We start from the raw sequence: 20,833 nt of genomic DNA, 5'->3' as shown, positions 1-20,833 counted from the left end.
TTAAATATTGGGATCCTACTGGATTTCTTTTTTTCTGTTTCAATTGCAAATTTTATTTTTTGGCATAAAAGCTGATTTTTATTCCTAAAAGAATTGAAGCCATGTGAATGCCAAAAGTAAATAAAATATACCCATAATGTTAAAAAAAAAAAAAGAGCTAGGAAACTGATTTATCTGCCAGTTGTTGCAATATCAAAATAGTTCCATCTGAATGAGACTTAAAAGTTTAATGTATTGTGTTTTGGTGATTCCCAAATATGTACATACTTAATACCTAAATATTAAAAATACTTCAGATGGGTACCACCCATTAGTTATCAATTTTCATGTTTATGTCACATTAACCATATTCACATTTTATCCAACTCATATTTTTTAAGTACAAAATGATATGAAGAATCTCACTTATCTTCACAGATCAAAGGATAAACTATGTTAACTTAGTTCTCAACACTAATAGGAAAAATTATGCATGTAATTCTGTAATAAAAAGACAAAGCTAACAGTGTAAGGTTGTGAGTTTTTAGTTTAGTGGTCCAAAGACTTGTAGGCCCACAAGAATCTCCTGGGAGTTGGTAAAACACAGATTGGACTGGTGCTGTAGTATAGTGTGCTAAGCCTCTGCCAGCAGCAATGGCATCTCATATGGGCACCATCCATGTTTTGGCTGCTCCTCTTTCAATCTAGCCTCTGCTATGGCCAGAGAAAGCAGTAGAAGATGGCTCAGGTTCTTGGGCCCCTGCCACATGTGGGAGACCTGGAGGAAGCTCCTAGCTCCTACCTTCAAATCAGCATAGTTCTGGCCATTGGTGCCAGTTGAAGGGTGAACCAGTGGATGGAAGACCTTTCTCTCTTTCTCTTCCTCTATGCCTGTAACTTTACCTCTCAAATTAAAAAAAAATAAAGAAGAAAAACAGATAGCCAGATCCCACAAGGGAGTTCCAAGTGACAGGATTGCACAGGGCCTAACAATGCATTGCAGCAAGTTTCCATGAGAGGCCAGTGATGCAGTCCAGGAGCCACAACTTGAGAATTACTGCTTTAGCTTTCTGAAAAGTAGCACAAATATTTCTGCTTTAAATTGTTTATATTATTAAGCCATCTCACAAGTAAAAAAGGAACTGGAAAGCTATTATTTACTAAAGCCTTTACTTAGAAATACCAATGTAATTATTGGCAGTTATTACCAACATCTAATTTGGCATGTCCTTGACAAAGAATGTAACTTGCAAGACAATTACCCTATTTCATGATGAATAACTAAGGCTGAGCGTGCCAAAGCTAAGTGACAGGACCATAATTCACTAGGAGGTTTACAGTCTCCAGCAATTGAGAACAAACCAGAATGTGCCTGGCACAGTGTCAGCTACATACAAAAAAGATGAATTAGACAGAGGCCTGTACTCAGATGTTCATTCTGGCAGGAAATGCAGCTTAAACAAAAAATAAGGCACAAAAGAAAAGCAGATGGAAGAAAGTTCACATCTACTTCAAGGTCAATAAAACCATTAGTGATTAAACCGTGATCCTCACTATTCATAATTTATTAGATTCTTTTTTGACTTCTGATTCCAGTAGTCTTACTTCTTAAACCTGATGGTCTTTTCTGAGATAAGAACACATATTTGCAAAGTTCATAAAATTCTGAAAGGAGTTCTAGAAATACTTATGACAAGTTGATGGGCTGATCTTCCAGTCCATCTTGTTTATCTAAGACACATACTTGAATGTGGGCATTTGTGGTTAAGAAGTCTGTGTCCTCCTGAGGTTGACACCTGTCTCTGGCTCTCAACTCCAGCTTCCTGTAAGCATTAGGGACAGCCCAAGCAATTCGGCCTGTTATCTACATAAGAGATTTGCATTCAGTTCTTGGCACCCAGCTGCAGCTAGTTCACTTTTTTGTGGACCTCTGGGAAGTGACTCAGTGGATACAAGACTTCTCTTTCTGAAATAAATCAAAAAGAAATGTATTTGAAATGGGAGGGTACTTCAGAAAGTTCATAAAAAATGGAATTAAAAGGCAAATTTAGTTTGATGCACAAACTTTGAAGTCCATACCTGTTTTTAGTAATATGCATTGTCCAAACTTTCTGAAGTGCCCTCTTATAAAGAAGGACCTATTTTTTTTTGAAAAACATAATATTCTTATTACTACTACCTCTCCTCACTTAAATATTTCCAATTTTAGTATATGTGTTGCCACAGTAAATACTGCACTGAAACCTTAACTACAGTTGTCTTTAAGGGTGTTTAGTTAGGGTGTCAGCATTATGTGGCATAGCAGGTAAAACCTCTGCCTACAGTGCTAATAGCCCATATGAGCATCAGTTTGAGTCTTGGCTGTTCCCTTTCTATTGCAGCTCTCTGATAATGTGACTGGGAAAGCAATGGAATATTGCTGAAGTCCTTGGGCCCCTGAACCCATGTTGGAGACCCAGATGAAGCTCCTGGCTTCTGAATTCAGCCTGGCCTGGTACTGTCACAGCCATTTGGGGAGCTAACCATCAAATGGAAGATTCATTCTTTCTCTCTCTCTGTCTCTCTCTCTTTTTCCCCACACTCCCCCCTTGTAACTCTGCCTTTCAAAAAAAATAAAATTAAATCTTAAAAAATAATATTTAGTTAGTTTTTAACTTGAAAGGTAGAGACTGAAACATCTTGTATCCAGTGGCTCATTCCCCAAATGTCCACAATAGTCTAGGCTAGGCCAGGTTGAAATCAGAAATAAGGAGCCCAATTCAGATCCACCACATAGGTATTAAGTACCCAAGTACTTGGGCCACCACTTGCTCCTTCCCATGTTGTACATTAGTAGGAAATGAAACTGGAAGTGGAGCTGGTACTTGGACCCAGGCACTGAAATATATGATGTGGGTGTCTCAAGTGGTATCTTTTTATTTTAAAGATTTTATTTATTTGAAAGAGTTACAGAAAGAGGTAGAGACAGAGAGAGTGAGGATCCCATCCACTAGTTCATTCCCCAAATGGCCATAACCACCAGGGCTAAGCCAGGTCAAAGCCAGGCACCAGAAGCCTTTTCTAGGTCTCCCATGTGGGTACAAGGGTGCAAGCACTTGTGCCACCCTCCACTGCTTTCCCAGGCACATCAGCAGGGAACTGGATTGGAAGTGGAGAGCCCAGACTTGAACCACACCCATATGGAATTCTGGCACTGCAAGCTGGAGATTTAACCCACTATATTATACTACAGCACTGGCCCCATCAAGTGGAATCTTAAGTGTGTCACTCACCCCAAATATGTTTATTTTAATATATGGTATTCCTAACTTCACTCAAGACATGAGTATTCAAAGGAATTTCAACAACTTTTTGATAGAGAAGACAGAGACAGTCACAGAAGCACCAGTTTTCAAAAGTGTGGAAGAGCTAAATAATCAGAAAACAGCAGGAGTGGAGGATCAAGAAGTTGAGAAAGGAGTTTCAAGAATGATGCAGTCAATAGCATCAGGTAGCTAATTGAGGAATCTGACCAAAAAAATGCAATAAAAAAAAAAAAACCTCATTTATGTGCCCTGGTCATTAAATCCTAAGAGCACAGAACCCGTAACTGGATTAAGCTGGAGAATTATTTGAGATGAGGAATGAGCAAGGATAACTGGTTAGAAGTGTGACTGTTGAAGGGAGTCACAGGGAGGGTTTCAGTACTAGCAGAATATTTATGGAAGGCTGAGAGACAATTGCTCTTTTGATTTGTTTTCAAGAAATATGACCTTGAAAGCCTTTATTTCTACTGATGTGTACTAATACTATGATAGCAATCAGAAATCTTGTTTTCATTCCAGAAAAAAGTACTACCATATAGCTTTTCAATTCCTTTGAACTGAACATAAAGGTCTCACTTTGCTGAGTAATGAATAGAAAGGACCAAGGTATCTGATGATGATTCAGTTGTTTTCTTAGCAACATTAATTTCTTCAGATAGGAGAGTCTCTTTCAGCTGTTATTCCTAGAAAATACTGGTATTTGGGCCTTGACATTTCCAGTCATGGCACATTTTAGATGATCTTTAATACTTTTTCTCCTATTCTTATCTGGATTTGTTCTGACTTTAGGAGAGAACTAATCATTTTGCTGGGGTTGCATCTATGTGATTAAGCGACAATTCTTCATTTCCAGTCTTGAGACAGGTTACATTCCAATCCCTTTCTTTAGGTCACTGACCCCCGAAATCATTTGAAGAGTTCTGCAAATCATCAAAGTATAAAACCTGTGAGGAAGGCATATGTGACAAAAAACCAGTTCCATTTTCAACAGGGATATCTTTAGGTCTATTCTGGTTCTTTGTGTGCTCATCAGTTTTTAATTCAGTAAAGTTACCCACAGTGGGGGTGCTGAGTTTGTTTTCATTACTTTCTTAATAAAGATCACCAGTGGCAAAGTCTGTAATGTGTTTCCTATGTTCAGGAAGTTCCATATATTTTTGTTCCAGGTCATCAACATGACGTAAAAAGTTTTCAGTAAAGCTGTCATAATCACCAAACATGTCTTCACTGTCATTATGCTCAATCAGTTGCATAACCCACAGTTTTCCACCTCTGGTGCTGTGCCACCATCTCCTCCTCCCCCTTATTATCACCTGCCTTGAGCTCCACAGCTAGGTGGCAAAAATTATTGGAGCATTTCTATTTCATACAGACACCTGCCTGTGGATGTGGGAACCACCTTTATCCATGACATGGGTTGAGAGATTTGCCACTTTGTCATCCCTAATGACCCAGCTGCCATGCTCAAGAGGACAATAGGAGGTGGGGTGGAGGTAGTTACAGGGGCGCACTGTGCCAGAATCTCCAGCCAACATTGCTAAAACACCTCAAGTTAATGCCCGGGTACATCAGACAGGGCACAAGCATAGGTGCCCAGCCTTTCTTCATCCAATCAGGTCTGGATTTCTTCTTTCTTATCAATTTGTAACTAATTCCATGTGATTAGGTAGAATAATTTGTGATTTTAGTCTCATTTATGGGTCAGTATATGTGTTGTCTTTGTGTGTGTTGCACAGGGTGGTCTAAAAATACTAATTAGGTCAACATTTTGTCACTCACATTTTGATTGATTATTTCATATATTATAAACTGAGTATCAATTAGCAGATAATATTTGATTTTTAAAATTTCTTTCTTCTGTGAATTCTGTCTCATGTCCTTTGAGGTTGTTTTTAGGCATACTGACATAATTATGTTATCATCATGAAATATTATTTATTATGACAAAAAGTCTCTTAATACCTCTGGTCTTCTATTTCTTCTTGATACTTTGCTGCTAAATAAGGCATCCAACTGAGCTTTTTATGATTAATGTTTTTATTGTGTATCCTTTTAAATTTAATTTATTGATTTGGGAGGGAGAGAAGACATACAAACTTCCACACAGATATAGGTAGGTAGGTAGGTAGATATAGGTAGGTAGGTAGGTAGATAGATAGTTAGAGATAGGGAGGGAGAGAGAAGTCTTGCTTATGGGTTTACTTCCCAGATAACTGCAATGTATGGGAATATGGCTGGGGCTGGGTTTGCCTCAATCCATGAGCTGGGAGTTCAATCAGCATCTTTACTGTGTGTGGCAAGAACCTAATTCCTTGAGCCATCCCCACAGATTACTAGGTTATTCGGATGCAGGAAGTAGGAATCAGGAGCTAGAGTGGGCATCAAACCTAAGTACTCCAGTGTGATTCATAGGCATCTTAACTGATACCCTAAATTCTATGTTAAATGTGTACAACCATAAAACATTTTAAATATTTAATTGTAGTGCTCCTATTGATTGTTTCACTCAGTGTCATAGACTAAGGAGTGTACCTCCCCAAATCTGTATTTGGATATGTTAAACTCCATGTGTCTGCATTTGGAAATAGAACCTTCAAATGGATAATTAAGGTTGATTGAGATTCTATAGGTGGGCCTTAATCCCATTCAACTTGGTCTCTGTCGGGGAGAAACCAGTGATGAGAGCATACAAAGAAGAGGCCATATGAGGACATCCTGAGAAGTTGGCTATTCTTAAATGGAAAAGACCTCAGAAAAAAATGAAATCTGCAAGCACCTTGTTTGTTTGTTTGTTTGTTTTTAATTTAAAGATCTATTTATTTATTTCAAAGTCAGAGTTAAACATAGAGAGAAGGAGAGGCAGAGATAGGTCTTCCATCTGCTGGCTCACTACCCAATTGGCCACAATGGCTGGAGCTGCACTGATCAGGAGCCAGGATCTTCTTCTGGGTCTCTCACGCAGGTACAGGGTCTCAAGGACTTGGACCATCTTCATCTTCTAACTGCTTTCCCAGGCCATAGCAGATGGATGGGAAGTGGAGCAACCAGAACTCTAACTGGTGCCCATATGGAATGCCCGCACAGCAGATGGCAGCTTTACCCACTAAGCCACAGTGCCAACCCCAGCATCTCGTTCTTAAACCATCATTCTACAGAATCATGAGAAAATAAATTTCTGTTAAGTTGCCCTCTCTACAACATAGTATTATAGCATCTCTGTTAAATGAATACACTACTTTGTTGCATTAATTTACTTTGATGTGTAATACTGATATGCTTTAATTTGTTACTCATGGCTTTAAAAATTACATTGAGAATAATTTATCCCAATATCTTTGGAGAAATATTGTACTGCTTCATATGGAATATAGATTTTTCCATTGAATAATTAAATTTTTTTCCAACTTTTGTTTAATATATATAAATTATCAAAGTAAAACTTTTGGATTATAGTGGCTTTTCCCCCCATTACCTCCCTCCCACCTGCAACCATCTCATCTCCCACACCCGTCCCATTCTTCATCACAATTCACTTTCAATTCGCTTTATATACAGAAGATCAACTTAGTATATACTAAGTAAAGATCTTAACATACTGCACCCACACAGACACACAAAGTATAGAGTACTGTTTCAGTAGTAGTTTTACCATTACTTTGCATAGTACAACACATTAATGACAGAGGTCCTACATGGGGAGCAGGTGCACAGTGACTCCTGTTGTTGATTTAACAATTGACACTCTTATTTATAATGTCAGTAATCACACAAGACTCTTGTCATGAGCTGTCAAGGCTATGGAAGCCTCTTGAGTTCAGAAACTGATTTTATTTAAACAAGGCCATATTCAAAGTGGAAGTTCTCTCCTCCCTTCAGAGAAAGGTAATTCCTTCTTTGATGTGCTCTTTCTGCTGGGATCTCACACACAGAGATCTTTCATTTAGGTCATTTATTGATTGATTGATTGATTGATTTTGCCACAGTGTCTTGGCTTTCCATGCCTGTGAAACTCGCATGAGCTTTTTAGCCAGATCCGAATGCCTTAACAGCTGATTCTGAGGCCAGAGTTCTGTTTAAGGCATGTGCTATTCTATGAGTCTGCTGTCTATACTGCTTTCCATGTAGGATTATTCTCCTTTTTAATTCTATCAATTATTATTTGAAGACACTGGTCTTATTTATGTGATCCCTTTGACAATCCTATCTTTTTGATCAATTATGAACTTAAAGTGATTGCTTTAACAAGTAAGATAGCATTGGTACATGCCACTTTGATGGGATTGAATTGCAATCTCCTGGCACATTTCTAGCTCTACCGTTAGGGGTAGTCCAAGTGAACATGTGCCGAATTGTACATCTCGTCCCTCTCTTATTCCCACTTTTATATTTAACAGGGCTTACTTTTCAGTTAAATTTAAACACCTAAGAACAATTGTGTGTTAATTAAAGAGTTCAACCAATGGTATTAAGTAGGAGAAAAAAATACTAAAAGGAATAAAATAGTAAGTTGCTCCTTGACAGTCAGGACAAGGGCTGATCAAGACATTGTTTCTCATAGTTTCCATTTCGCTTCAACAGGTTTTCTTTTACGTGCTCAGTTGTCACCGATCAGAGAGAACATATGATATTTGTCCCTCTGGGACTGGCTTATTTCACTCAGCATGTTTTCCAGATTCCTCCATTTTGTTGCAAATGACCGAATTTTATTATTTTTTTTACTGCTGTATAGTATTCTATAGAGTACATATCTCATAATTTCTTTATCCAGTCTTCTGTTGATGGGCATTTAGGTTGATTCCATGTTTTAGCTATTATGAATTGAGCTGCAATAAACATTGAGGTGCAGACAGCTCTTTTATTTGCCAATTTAATTTCCTTTGGGTAAAATTCAAGGAGTGGAATGGCTGGGTTGTGTGGTAGGGCTATATTCAAGTTTCAGAGGAATCTCCTGACTGTCTTCCAGAGTAGCTTTACCAGTTTGCATTCCCACCAACAGTGGATTAGTGATTTCATTCTTTTTTACATCTAAGTCAGATTACATACTGTATATGTACCAAATTTCTTAATACAGTCATCAATTGATGGACATCTGGGTTGATTCTATATCTTGGTTTTTGTGAACCGAGTTTCAGTAAACATGGACTATTCATATGCCAATTTCATTTCATTTGGGTAAATTCTCAGGACTAGGTAGATCTATTTTCAATTTTGTATCATTGTTTTTTGAATCTCAGTTCTGCTTTCTTGTTTTTTTTTTTCTTTTTAAGATTTATTTATTTATTTGAAAGGCAGAGAGAGAGAGGTCTTCCATCTGCTAGTTCACTCCCCCAGATGCCTACAATGGCTGGAGATGTGCTGATCCTAAACCAGAAGCCAGGAGCATCTTCTGGGTCCCCAACGTGGGTGCAGTGGGCCAAGGATTTGGATCATCTTCCACTGTTTGCCCAGGCCACAGCAGAGAGCTGGATCAGAAAAGGAGCAGCCAGGACTCTTAACTGGTGCCCATATGGGATGCTGGCATTGCAGGCGACAGCTTTTACCCACTACAGCTCAGTGCTGGCCCCGTTTCATAAGTTTTGCATGTTGTATTGTCAGCTTCATTCATTTCCAAGAATTCTTTGGTTTCTCATTTGATTGCTTCTGTGAATCACTGTTCATCATTCAATATTGTGTTATGCAGTTTCCATATATTTGCATATTTTCTAGAGATTCTTACATTCTAAATTTCCAGCTTTATCCCATTGTGGTCAGAAAAGACACATGGTATGATTTCAATAATTTGGGTTTGCTGAGACTTGCTTTACAGCCTAGCATATGGTCTATCCTGGAGAAGGTTCCATATAGTGATGAAAAGAATGTGTATTCTGCAACTGTGAAATATTCAGTAGATATCTGTTCAGTCCATTTGGTCCATGGTGTTTTTTTTTTAACTTCTATTTAATGAATATAAATTTCCAAAGTACAGCTTATGGATTACAATGGCTTCCCCCCCATAACTTCCCTTCCACCCGCAACCCTCCCCTTTCCTGCTCTCTCTCCCATTCCTTTCACATCAAGATTCATTTTCAATTCTCTTAATATACAGAAGATCAGTTTAGTATATATTAAGTAAAGATTTCAACAGTTTGCCCCCACATAGCAACTCAAAGTGAAAAATACTGTTGGAGTACTAGTTATAGCATTAAATAACAGTGTACAGCACATTAAAGACAGAGATCCTACATGATATTTTTAAAAAATTGATTAATTTTCTATGCAATTTCCAATTTAACACCAGGTTGTTTTTTTTTTTCATTTTCAATTATCTTTATATACAGAAGATCGATTCAGTATATGCTAAGTAAAGATTTCATCAGTTTGCACCCACACAGACACAGAGAGTGTAAAAATACTGTTTTAATACTAGTTATAGCTTCATTTCACATTGGACAACACATTAAGGACAGATCCCACATGTGACATAAGTACACAGTGACTCCTGTTGTGGATTTAACAATTTGGCACTCTTGTTTATGGCGTCAGTAATCTCCCTAGGATCTAGTCATGAGTTGCCAAGGCTATGGAAGCCTTTAGGGTTCTCTGGCTTTGATCTTATTCCGATAGGGTCATAGTCAAAGTGGAAGTTCTCTCCTCCCTTCAGAGAAAGGTACCTCCTTTTTGATGGCCCTGTTCTTTCCACTGGGATCTCACTCGCAGAGATCTTTCATTTAGGTCTTCTTTTTTTTGCCAGAGTGTCTTGGCTTTCTATGCCTAAAATACTTTCATGGGCTCTTCAGCCAGATCTAAATGCCTTAAGGGATGATTCTGAGGCCAGAGTGCTATTTAGGACATCTGCCATTCTATGAGTCTGCTGTGTATCTTGCTTCCCATGTTGGATCCTTCTCTCCCTTTTTGATTCTATCAGTTAGTATTAGCAGACACTAGTGTTGTTTGTGTGATCCCTTTGACTCTTAGACCTATCAATATGATCAATTGTGAACTGAAATTGATCACTTGGACTAGTGAGATGGCATTGGTACATGCCACTTTGATGGGATTGTATTGGAATCCCCTGGCACGTTTCTAACTCCCATAGTGGTTTTTTTAAAAGATTTATTTATTTTTTTTTAAAGTCAGAATTACACACAGAAAGAAGAGAGGCAGAGGGAGAGACGTCTTCCATCTGATGGTTCACTCCCCAATGGGCTGCAATGGCCGAGCTGCACCAATCTGAAGCCAGGATCCAGGAGCTTCTGCTGGGTCTCCCACGTGGGTGCAGGGACCCAAGGACTTGGGCCATCTTCCACTGCTATCCCAGGCCACACCAGAGAGCTGGATCAGAAGAGGAGAAGCTGGGACTAGAACCAGCACCCATATGAGATGCCGGCGCTTCAGGCCAGGGCATTAACCTGCTGCACCACTGCGCTGGCCCTGGTCCATAGTATTGATTAGCTCTCATATTTCTTTGTTGGTTTTCTGTCAAGTTGATCAGTCGATTGATGAAACTAGATGTTGAAGTCCTCCATTATTGGACTCCATGTTTCTCTTTATGTCAATTAAATATTATTTTAAATAGCCTGGTGCTCTGGCATTGGTTGTTTATTGGATGTTTATTATAGTCATGTCTTCCTGTTAAAGTGATCCCTTAATTATAGCATAGTACCCTTCTTTGTGTCTTTAAATGAGAGTTACACACAAAGAGAAGGAAAGGTAGAGAGAGAGAGGTTGTCCATCTGCTGGTTAACTCCACAGTTGGCCTCACCAGCTAGAGCTGAGCCATTCTGAAGCCAGGAGCCAGGAGCTTTTTCAAGGTCTCCCACACAGGTGCAGGGGCCCAAGGACTTGGGCCATCTTCTGCTGCTTTTTCAGGCCCATAGCAGAGAGATGGATTGGAAGTGGAACAGCCGAGACTTGAACCGACACCCACAGGGGATGCTGGAACTGCAGATGGTGGTTTTACCCACTATGCCACAGCACCAGCCCCTGGTGACATATTCTTTCAATTTCTGTTTGTTATGGAGAGTTCTTTTTTTCACCTTCATTCATGAATGAGAGCTTTGCAGGATATAGTATTCAGGGGTGACAGTCTCTGCATTCTCTCCTAGCCTGTAGAGTTTCTGATGAGAAATCACCTGTGTCTAATTGGATATGTTTCTGAAGGTAATCATGTTTCTCTTGTGTATATTTGATAATTTTTATTAATGCTTTACTGTTGAAAGTTTGACTGCAAATTATCATGGTGGAAATCTTTTCTGTCATGTGTATTAAGAGTTCTGTGTGCTTCCTGTACTTAAGTGTACCTTTCTTTCTCCAGGTTAGGGGACTTTTCCATAATTACTTCACTGAATACACCTTCCAATCTATTCTCTCTTTCCATACTTTCAGAAAATCCAAAGACCTATATGTTGGGTCATTTGATAGTATCCCATCAAAAAGTTTTTAACTTCCAATTTCATCCTTTTTTTTTATCCATGATATTTCCTAAGATTTACCTTCCCACTCAAATACTTTTTCTTCTGCTTCACAAGTATGTTGTTAAGAATTCCACTGCATTTCTTATTTGACATTAACTTCTTTAGTTATAATATTTTCTTTGGTTTCTCTTCTAAATCTCTGTTTCACAGGTATGTTTTTCTTCCAAGTTATATATGGATTTCTTTAACTCATTGGATTTCACATTTCATCCACTGCATAAAAAAATCAGAAGTGAATTCTATTCCTTTTTAAACAAATCCCCAACCTTTTCCCTTGGATATCTAGTTTCATGCTTTGGAAATCTAGGAATATATAATATTACTGTTGAGAAAAATTCCTGTAAAATTTTTCTGATACAATGATTCCTCTCCCTTTCAAGAATTGTTTTAAAACTTTACAATATTGTTTAGTCTCGATCTTTAAATCCTACCCCATTACTCTGGGTAAAGAAAAACTCCATTCACAAAAGTTATGGTCATGACTGGATGTTTGGGCAGCCTTCTTCTCCATTAAACTTTTCATTTTCATTTGTTTGAGGTGATCCTTCCTCGTCAGGTCCCTGTTCAGGTGCCCCTTGCTGTGAACCATGCAGCAACTCTGCAGGTTGAAGAGGTGATGGTGTGCAATGAAAGGAAAACAAAAGTTTATAGAAAAGTAGGGGCCAGCGGGACTCTCTCCAAGAGAGGATCAGGAACCTCTCTCTGCCTTTCCCTGTGGCTTTTAGTTTTGCCCTTTTCATTTTATTTTTTTTTTATTATTTTTTTTATTTTTGTTTTTTTATTTTTTTATTTTTTATTTTTTTATTTGTTATTTTTTTTTTGACAGGCAGAGTGGACAGTGAGAGAGAGAGAGAGAGACAAAGAGAAAGGGCTTCCTTTGCAGAGAGAGAGAGAGACAGAGAGAAAAGTCTTCCTTCCATTGGTTCACTCCCCAAATGGCTGCTACAGCCAGTGCTGTGCCAATCCGAAGCCAGGAGCCAGGTGCTTCTTCCTGGTCTCCCACGTGGGTGCAGGGGCCCAAGCACTTGGGCCATCCTTCACTGCCTTCCCGGGCCACAGCAGAGAGCTGGACTGGAAGAGGAACAACTGGGACTAGAACCCAGTGCCCATATGGGATGCCAGTATTGCAGGCAGAGGACTAACCAAGTGAACCATGGCGCTGGCCCTAGTTCTGCCAAATCCCCTTGCTGACACCAGGACAAGCCTCTGCTTAACTAGAAACAGCATTCTCTACACACAGATCTTGACCAGATGCCATGTGATCACCACCTGACCCAGAAAGAGGAAGAGAGTAGAACATTTGAGTAAAAAATGTCCTTGAACTTGTTACATCCCTGGAGGTGAGTGGGCCATGGCCCACTGCTGGCTTTCCAAGCTGCAATGTCCCAGATTAGACTGTTCACATAACTCCCAGCTTCATCCTGCTGCATTCCTCAAAGGGCTGCAGTGATAGTTTCCACCTGGCCTCTGGCAATGTCTCTCTTTGGTCTCTTCCTCTCTAAGTAGCCATTTAGTCCTTCCCCATTTGCCTCCATTGGAGGACATTTAAATTTCAAATATCTTTAAGTAACTATCACATTGTATTGAAGCACCCTGTGCCTCAGGGAGTGAGTACTCATTTTCATGTAAAAATAATAATTATTCTAATTGTTGCAGGATACACTATGATGCTTATGAACATACTTTATAAACAAGTTTACAAAAATAGCACATAAAATTTATTGGGTCAAGTATATAAATGAAATATTAATTATCAGTTCCTTGGACAATTTTTTTAAAAAGATTATTTGAGAGGTAGAGTTACAGATAGAGAGAGGGAGAGACAAGGAGACAGGTTTTCTATCCACTGGTTCACTCCCTAAATGGCTACAATGGCTGGAGTTGGGTCAGTATAGAAATGAGGAACTAGAAGCTTCTTCCGGGTCTTCCACATGGGTGCAGGGGCCCAAGCACGTGGACCATACTCTACTGCTTTCCCAGGCCAACACCAGAGAGATGGATAAGAAATGGAGCATCTAGGACTCCACCTAGCACTTATATGGGGTACCAGTGCTAACAGCAGAGGCTTGACCTACTACGCCATAGTGCCAGGCCCTCCTTGAACACTTTCACTGTCTTCATCTCATCATAGCCCAGGACCACTCACCTAGATGTAGTGGAGTTTTTTTTCCCAGTACCTGGCCTGTGTTCTTTGCTATTTACCACCATTCTTGTTGCATCTTAACATAAACACATTCTCGCATAAGATGTCACCATCTTTGGTGTTTCAATGAACAGTAATCGGATAATAGAGAGAAATATATTGCTTTAAATTTTTGAAAAAGGATTTATATTACTTGAACGATAATTAAAGAGAGATCTTCCATCCACTGGTTCACTCCTCCAGTGACCAGCTCTGGGCCAGACCAAAGCCAGGAACCTGAAGCTCCAATTGTGTCTCTCACATGGGTGGTAGGGTCCCAAGTACTTGCAACAACTCCTGCACCTTTCCCAGGCACATTAGCAGGAAGCTGGATTGGAAGTATAACAGCCATAACTCAAAACATTGATCTTAAGGGATGCCAGCATCACAGGAAAGAACTTAACCCATTGAGACAAAACATTGCTCTCTCCCCAAATCTATTTTAAAGGAATTTTATTTTTACCTTGGACAGTCTTGAGCGTGTGTCTTTTTTAATTCATCTTGCATGCTAGTTTTGTTTTCCATTTATACTTATGTTTATTGATTACCATGTGAACAGATTTCAGAATCATTAGAAGAAACCCCAGTTCTAGAATATTAAGGGAAACCCTATTGTGATTTTGGAATTTTAAAATTATTTTAAGGGTAGGGTAGTTTCATTGTGATTTTGCTCTCTGTTGCCATATAGATTACAGAGGAAACTGTTATATATAAGTAGCAAATAAGACACTCAGAAAAATCCACTTCCAGTCTTTGTGATTAGTGATCCAGGACTGATATGTTGAGGATGAATGTGCTGTTACAGGTGTTGGTGTCATTTGAAGACCTGGCTGTGGACTTCACCAAGGAGGAATGGCAGAACATGAATCATTCTCAGAGGACCCTGTACAGGGATGTGATGCTAGAAATCTATAGCATCCTACTGTCCTTGGGTAAGTAAAAACTAGCTCGTACCCAAGTACAATTATTTTTTCTCAGTTGAGAATTCAACAATTTATAAGGCTTCATATGGGGTTGGTATAGGATTTGAGGCCGTGAAAAAAATTCTTCCCTCTAGAAAGCAATTCAAGTTAGCCTTTTTCTGGCACTGCTTCTGGGTCCAAGCTGTTGTCCCTCAAAACCTGAAGTTAGCGGTTTCACAAAGTCAAACATTATTTCTTATTAAAAGGGCACTGCATTAACAAGCCTGAGGTGATCTTCAAGTTGGAACAAGGAGCAGAACCATGGATGGTAGAAAAACCCCTGAACCAGAGCCTTCCAAGTAAGTGAGCACATGTTGGTCAGGGTGACTGGGACAGAAAGCTCAGCAGATGCTGACTGCAGCATTACACACTAACTTTTCCTAAATCCCAGACTTTCTGCCCACTGGTGTCATACATGCAACAAAGGCATTCTACAGCCTCCAGGAAAGGCTGCCATGCATATATCTATCTAGCTGCTTTCCTGCTCTTGCTGAGTATTTTCTTAGATTAACCAAAATGCAAGTCTTTTCTGGCTCTTATAAAGCTGTTTTCTAGGTTTGATACATCCCCCAAATTCTAACTTGTCTTTATTCCTACTTTCATAGCCTGTTCTGTGGAATTTATTCAATTATTTATTCATTCTTTCAGTGCTTATTAATTGGCCAGCTCACAGACAATGTTTTACTACTTGCTGAAATTGAATTTCCACTTCTGGCTTTGAACAGACACAGGCCTTGTTATTGCTCAAATTTGTGGATGAAACTACTGAATGAGAGCTCTCTCATTGTCTCTGTCAAATAAATAAGAAAATAATAGGTTTTGCAAATATTTAAAAGGTGAAACAGCTCTGTCCTTATTCTTTCTGGCTCTCATTCTCTGACCCATAAGTAAATAAAAAAAGAGCCTTTGTATTGTGACATCAGAAATCATGATACTAAGCATGACCTTACATAGGAACATGAAAATTGGTGGTCCTATGCTCACCAGGAGATTGACATCTAAGGACGAGTGTACCTGTGAATTCTATTGAGCAGCTCACATTTGTTTGGGAGGAGAGTTTGAATTCCTCTTTCTTTTTTTTTTTTTTATAAAAAGATATACTTTATTTTTTGAAGGCAGAATGAGAGACAGAGGAAGATCTTCATTCTGCTGGTTCACTCCTCAAATGGCCATATTGGCCAGGGCTGTACTAGGCTGAAGCCAGGAGCCTTAAACTCCATCTGGGTCTGATAAATGCATGGCAGGGGACCAAGTGCTTGAGTCATTTTCCATTCCTTTCCCAGGTCCATTAGCATGGAGCTGGATCAGAAGCAAAGCAGCTAGTTCTCAAACTAGCATTGCAAGTATGGGATGCTGGTATTGCAGAAAGTAGCTTGTGCTGTGCCATAATAACCCTCTCCTTTTTTAAAAATAATTCTAAAATGGGAAAGAGATAAATGCATAAAGGACTCAGGTTTTCTTTGAAAGTAGTTGACAAGAAATCCTCCAACACAGAAATCAAAAACATTCAAAACTTCAAATTATCAAACAGCAGTGTATAAACCAGGAAGTGATAACAGAATACCAGAATGAATTGGAAAAAAATTCTCACAGAAGAAGAACATAGTGTGGATGGCAGGACCTATTCTCTTAATCCTGTATGAAGAGCATGCCCATGACAATATATCAGGATTTTCTTACTTTTCTGGTACTGTGATGCTGAAGGTATCAAATTCCTTTAAGAATATGGGGCAATCTGTCATAGCTTGCAGGTAAAAGGCTATTTTATATTTGCAAAAGCTAATAGATGCCTACAGCCATTCCCTTGGGAAGATTAAACATGACACTACAATAGGTCCTGATTAAGAGACAGACACATGTCCCCTTCCTGCATCTGCAAGTAAGTGATCTAATAAAGCTATCCCATTTTCAAGACTAAAATATCAGCGGAGAAGCACAGATCACACCATTTAAAAATAATCATGGTAATTGTGAAACTCAGACATAGAAATAAAGAGAGAGACAGGGAGATCTTTCATCTGCTGGTTTACTTTCCAAGTGACTGCAACTTTTGGAGCTAGACAAGGCTGAAGCCAGGATCCAGGAGCTTCTTCCAAATCTCACATCTGTGCAGGGGGCCCAAGGGCTTGAACCATCTTTCTCTGCTTTCCCAGGTGCATTAGTGGAGAGCTGGATTGGAAGTGGAGCATCTAGTACTTGAACTTGTGCCCATATGGGATGCCAGCATTGCAAGTGGGGACATAAACCATTAAGCCATAGTGCAAGCCCCCAAATACATCATTATCATAACAAAATAAAGTAGAGAAAAATAATAGGGAAAAGTAATGTCCACTGGAAAGTACTCAACATACTATTTCATTTAGAGAAGTGATTGGATATTTTTATGAGATGTTTTTCCACCTTCAAAAATGGTTATTTATCAGAATATTCTTGCAGCGTAGTGGGTAAAGATACCACCTGCAATGTTGGCATCCCCTTTGGAGGCTGGTTTGTGTCTTGGATACTCCACTTCCTATCCATCTACATGCTAATGTGCCTAGGTAAATAGTGGAAGATGGCCCATGTGTTTGTAACCCTGCCACAAATGTGGGAGACCCAAAGTTCTTGACTCTTGGCTTTTTTCTGGTGTGGCCCATGTGCATTATGGCCATCTGGAAGTGAACCAGCAGATGGAAGATATCTCTCTCTTTCTCTCTCTCTCTCAATCTCTCTCTCTCTCCTATTCTCTCTCTTTAACTGCTTTTCAGGGTTTGAATTTTCAAAGTCAGAGTTACACAGAGGAAGAGATAGAATCATGTCCTCTACTGGTGCACTCCTCAAATGGTTTCAATAGCCAGGGTGAAGCTAAGAGTTAGGAGATTCTTATGGGTCTCCCACATAAGTTCAGGGACCCAAGCACTTGTGCTATATTCTGCTGATTTCCCAGACACAGTAACAGAGAGCTGGATTGTAACTGGAATAGCATGGTCTTGAACCAGTGCCTATATAGCATGCTGGCATAGCAGGTGGTGTTTTTACCTGTTGTGCCACAATGCTAGCCCCAATAAATCTGAAAATATACAAATTAAATTCTTTAAGTTATTTTCATCCACTTGAAAGAATGGCAGTTAGAGCAGGAGAGAGAAATATCTTCCATTCTTTGATTTACTGCCAAATTTCCTGAACCATTAGTAGTAGACCAGTCTGAAGCAAAAAGTCTGCAATGATATCTAGACTTTTCAAGTGTATATCCAGGTATTTCAAGTGAGTGGCAGAGTTGCGAGCACTTGAAGCATTATTCACTGTCTACAAGGATATATGATCAGCAAACTATATTGAAAGCAGAGTAGCCAAGGCTCAACCTAGCACAGTTAGGGGAAGCAGGCATCTCAAGAAGTGGCTTGACCCACTTGCCCAACTTAAAAAATATTTAAGGTAGTTAAGAATATTTTTGAATATTGAGAAAACTATTGTAGAAACCACCAAATGGTAATAAATGAATAACTTCTACTGATGTTAAATCCATGCAACTAAGATAACAATAAACTTACTTTTCAACAAGCATTCCAAAAGAAACAGTTTGATATGGTTCATGAATTTGGTTACTTTTTTCTCATTGCAGTTGCCAACAGAAAGGATGACCTTATCAAAACCAACCAGAAAAGTGAAGAAGTAAATTTGAGGCAAGTTGTAATTACAAAAGTATCTCAACTCCCAAGAGAGTTGAATTCAGAAATAAAAAAGAAAAGATTCAATTTAACCTCAGGACATATTTGTAAACTGAATACATAAATGGAAAATAGTTTAGGAAAGAAACCTGAGGTATATGACTTATTGAATGTTCTACTCTCTAGGGGACCTGATGAAATACCGCCTGGAGAGAAACCTCATGGACCTAATGTCACTGAGAACTCACTCCAATACTTGGAACATCTTAGTCAACATCACCAGATTCAAAATATACAGCAGGCTTTTGAACACAATGGCCAAGGGAAATGCTGTAACAGGAAGAGACTATCCTTTGAATGTGAGAGGATTTGTGTGGAACATACCTCTAATAAATCAACTGTCATTTTAGGAAACAAAACACTGGTTGAAAGTAAAAATTTCCATAAAAATGTCTATCTCAGTAAATATCAGAAAGAAGGAGAGAAACTCCATGGATCTTTTGAGTATGATGAATCTCTGAATTACAAATCAGATCTTACAATGTATCAGAGAACACATACGGGGGAAACTGTCCATATATGTAAGCACTGTGGGAAATCTTTCAGCTGTAAATCCTGCCTTACTACCTATCACAGAACTCACATAGGGGAAAATCTCATTGAGTGCATTGAATGTGGGAAAAGCATCTACCAGAAGTCAGACATCTCTAGAGACCAGAGAATTGCCACAATGGAAAATCTTCATGAATGCAGTGAGTGTGGAAAAGCCTTTTATCAGAAGTCATATCTCATTAAACACCAGAGAATCCACACAGGAGAGAAACCTTATGAATGTAAGATATGTGGAAAAGCCTTTTATCAGAAGTCACATCTCATTATGCATCAGAGAACTCACACAGGGGAGAAACCTTACAAATGTAATGAGTGTGGAAAAGCCTTTTCCCAGAGTTCAGTCCTCAATAAACATCAGATAATTCACACAGGGGAGAAACCTTATAAGTGCAATATATGTGGAAAAGCCTTTCGTTGGAAGTCAAGTATCATTATACATCAGAAAATTCACACAAGGGAGAAATCTCATGAATGCAATATTTGTGGAAAACCCTTTTGCCCCAGGACTGCCCTCATTAGCTGTAAGAGAAATCATACAAAGGAGAAACCATGATTGTAACGAGTGTTGAAAATCATTTTACCACAGGTCTTCCCTCATTAACTATCAGAATTCACACAAAAGAGAAACCTTATGAATGCAATATGTGTGGAAAAGCATTTTGCCAGAAGTCTCAACCCATTTCTTCACTGGATTGTTTGTTTTGTTGAATTTTTTTTTAGCTGTTTATAGATTCTGGATGTTAATCTTTTCTCAGTTGCATAATTTACAAATATTTTCTCCCATTCTATGGGTTGTCTCTTCTGTTTGCTGAGTATTTCTTTTTTATTGCAGGAGCTTCTCAGCTTGATGTAATCCCAGTTGTCAATTGTGACTTTGAGTGCACATACTTTAGGTGCCTTTTCCAGGCAGTCTTTGCCTGTGCCAATGTCTGTAGAATTTTTCCCATGTTCTCTAATGATGTGGTGGTTTCCGGTCATAGATTTAGGTCTTTGATCCATTTTGAGTGGATTTTTGTTTAAGGTGTAAGATTGCATCTTTTTCAGATTTAGATAGTAAGGTGATGCAGGTTTCATAAAAGGAGTTTGGCGGGGGGGTTCCTTTCAATTGTTTTGAATAGCTTGAGAAGAATTGAGATTAGTTCTGCTTTAATGTCTGGTAGAATTCAGTGATGAAACCATCTGGTTCTGGGCTTTTCTTTATTGGGAGAGTCTATATTATTAGTTCAGTTTCCATCTTGCTTATTGGTCTGTTTAGGTTTTCTATATCATCATGACTCAGTTTTCATAGGTTGTATATTTCTTGGGATCTATCAATTTCTTCTAGGTTTCCTAGTTTATTGGCATGCATAATTTCTGATGATACTTTTTTGTTTCTGTGGTATCTGTTATATTTATTTTTGTCTGATTTTATTGATTTGGGTATTTTCCTTTTGTTTATAGTTCAATGGTGTACTAATTTTTGTTTATTTTTTCAAAAAACAGCTCTTCATTTCACTGATTTTTTTTTTATATTTTTGTTTCAATTTTGTTGTTTTTCTAGTTTCTTGGGATGCATAGATAGCTCATTTATATGGTACTTTTCCAGTTTCTCTATGTAGGCACCAATTGTTACACCAGTTATTACAAACTTTTCCTGAACGCCATATGTTTTGATATGTGCTGTCATCTTAATTTATGTCCAGAAATTTTATTT

At 38.7% G+C, this 20,833-nt stretch overlaps 1 protein-coding gene and 1 pseudogene across 1 annotated transcript in view; one reads left to right on the top strand and one right to left on the bottom strand.

The window, feature by feature from the left end:
• Nucleotides 1-20,460, top strand: part of LOC133754845 (zinc finger protein 37A-like) — a 33,388-nt gene extending 12,928 nt beyond the window's left edge. The window contains exons 2-5 of the mRNA XM_062185227.1: nucleotides 14,725-14,851; nucleotides 15,088-15,180; nucleotides 18,483-18,543; nucleotides 18,715-20,460. Coding sequence (XP_062041211.1) covers nucleotides 14,725-14,851; nucleotides 15,088-15,180; nucleotides 18,483-18,543; nucleotides 18,715-19,693 — 1,260 coding nt within the window. The 3' untranslated portion in view covers nucleotides 19,694-20,460. The remainder of the gene's footprint in view (nucleotides 1-14,724; nucleotides 14,852-15,087; nucleotides 15,181-18,482; nucleotides 18,544-18,714) is intronic.
• Nucleotides 3,749-4,693, bottom strand: LOC133754846 (helicase POLQ-like; annotated as a pseudogene).
• Nucleotides 20,461-20,833: the final 373 nt, after the last annotated feature.

This window comes from Lepus europaeus, unplaced genomic scaffold, assembly GCF_033115175.1.
Source record: "Lepus europaeus isolate LE1 unplaced genomic scaffold, mLepTim1.pri SCAFFOLD_29, whole genome shotgun sequence".
Lineage (NCBI taxonomy): Eukaryota > Metazoa > Chordata > Mammalia > Lagomorpha > Leporidae > Lepus > Lepus europaeus.
The sequence above is the reverse complement of the archived record's forward strand: the minus strand, read 5'-3'. Positions and strand labels throughout refer to the sequence as shown.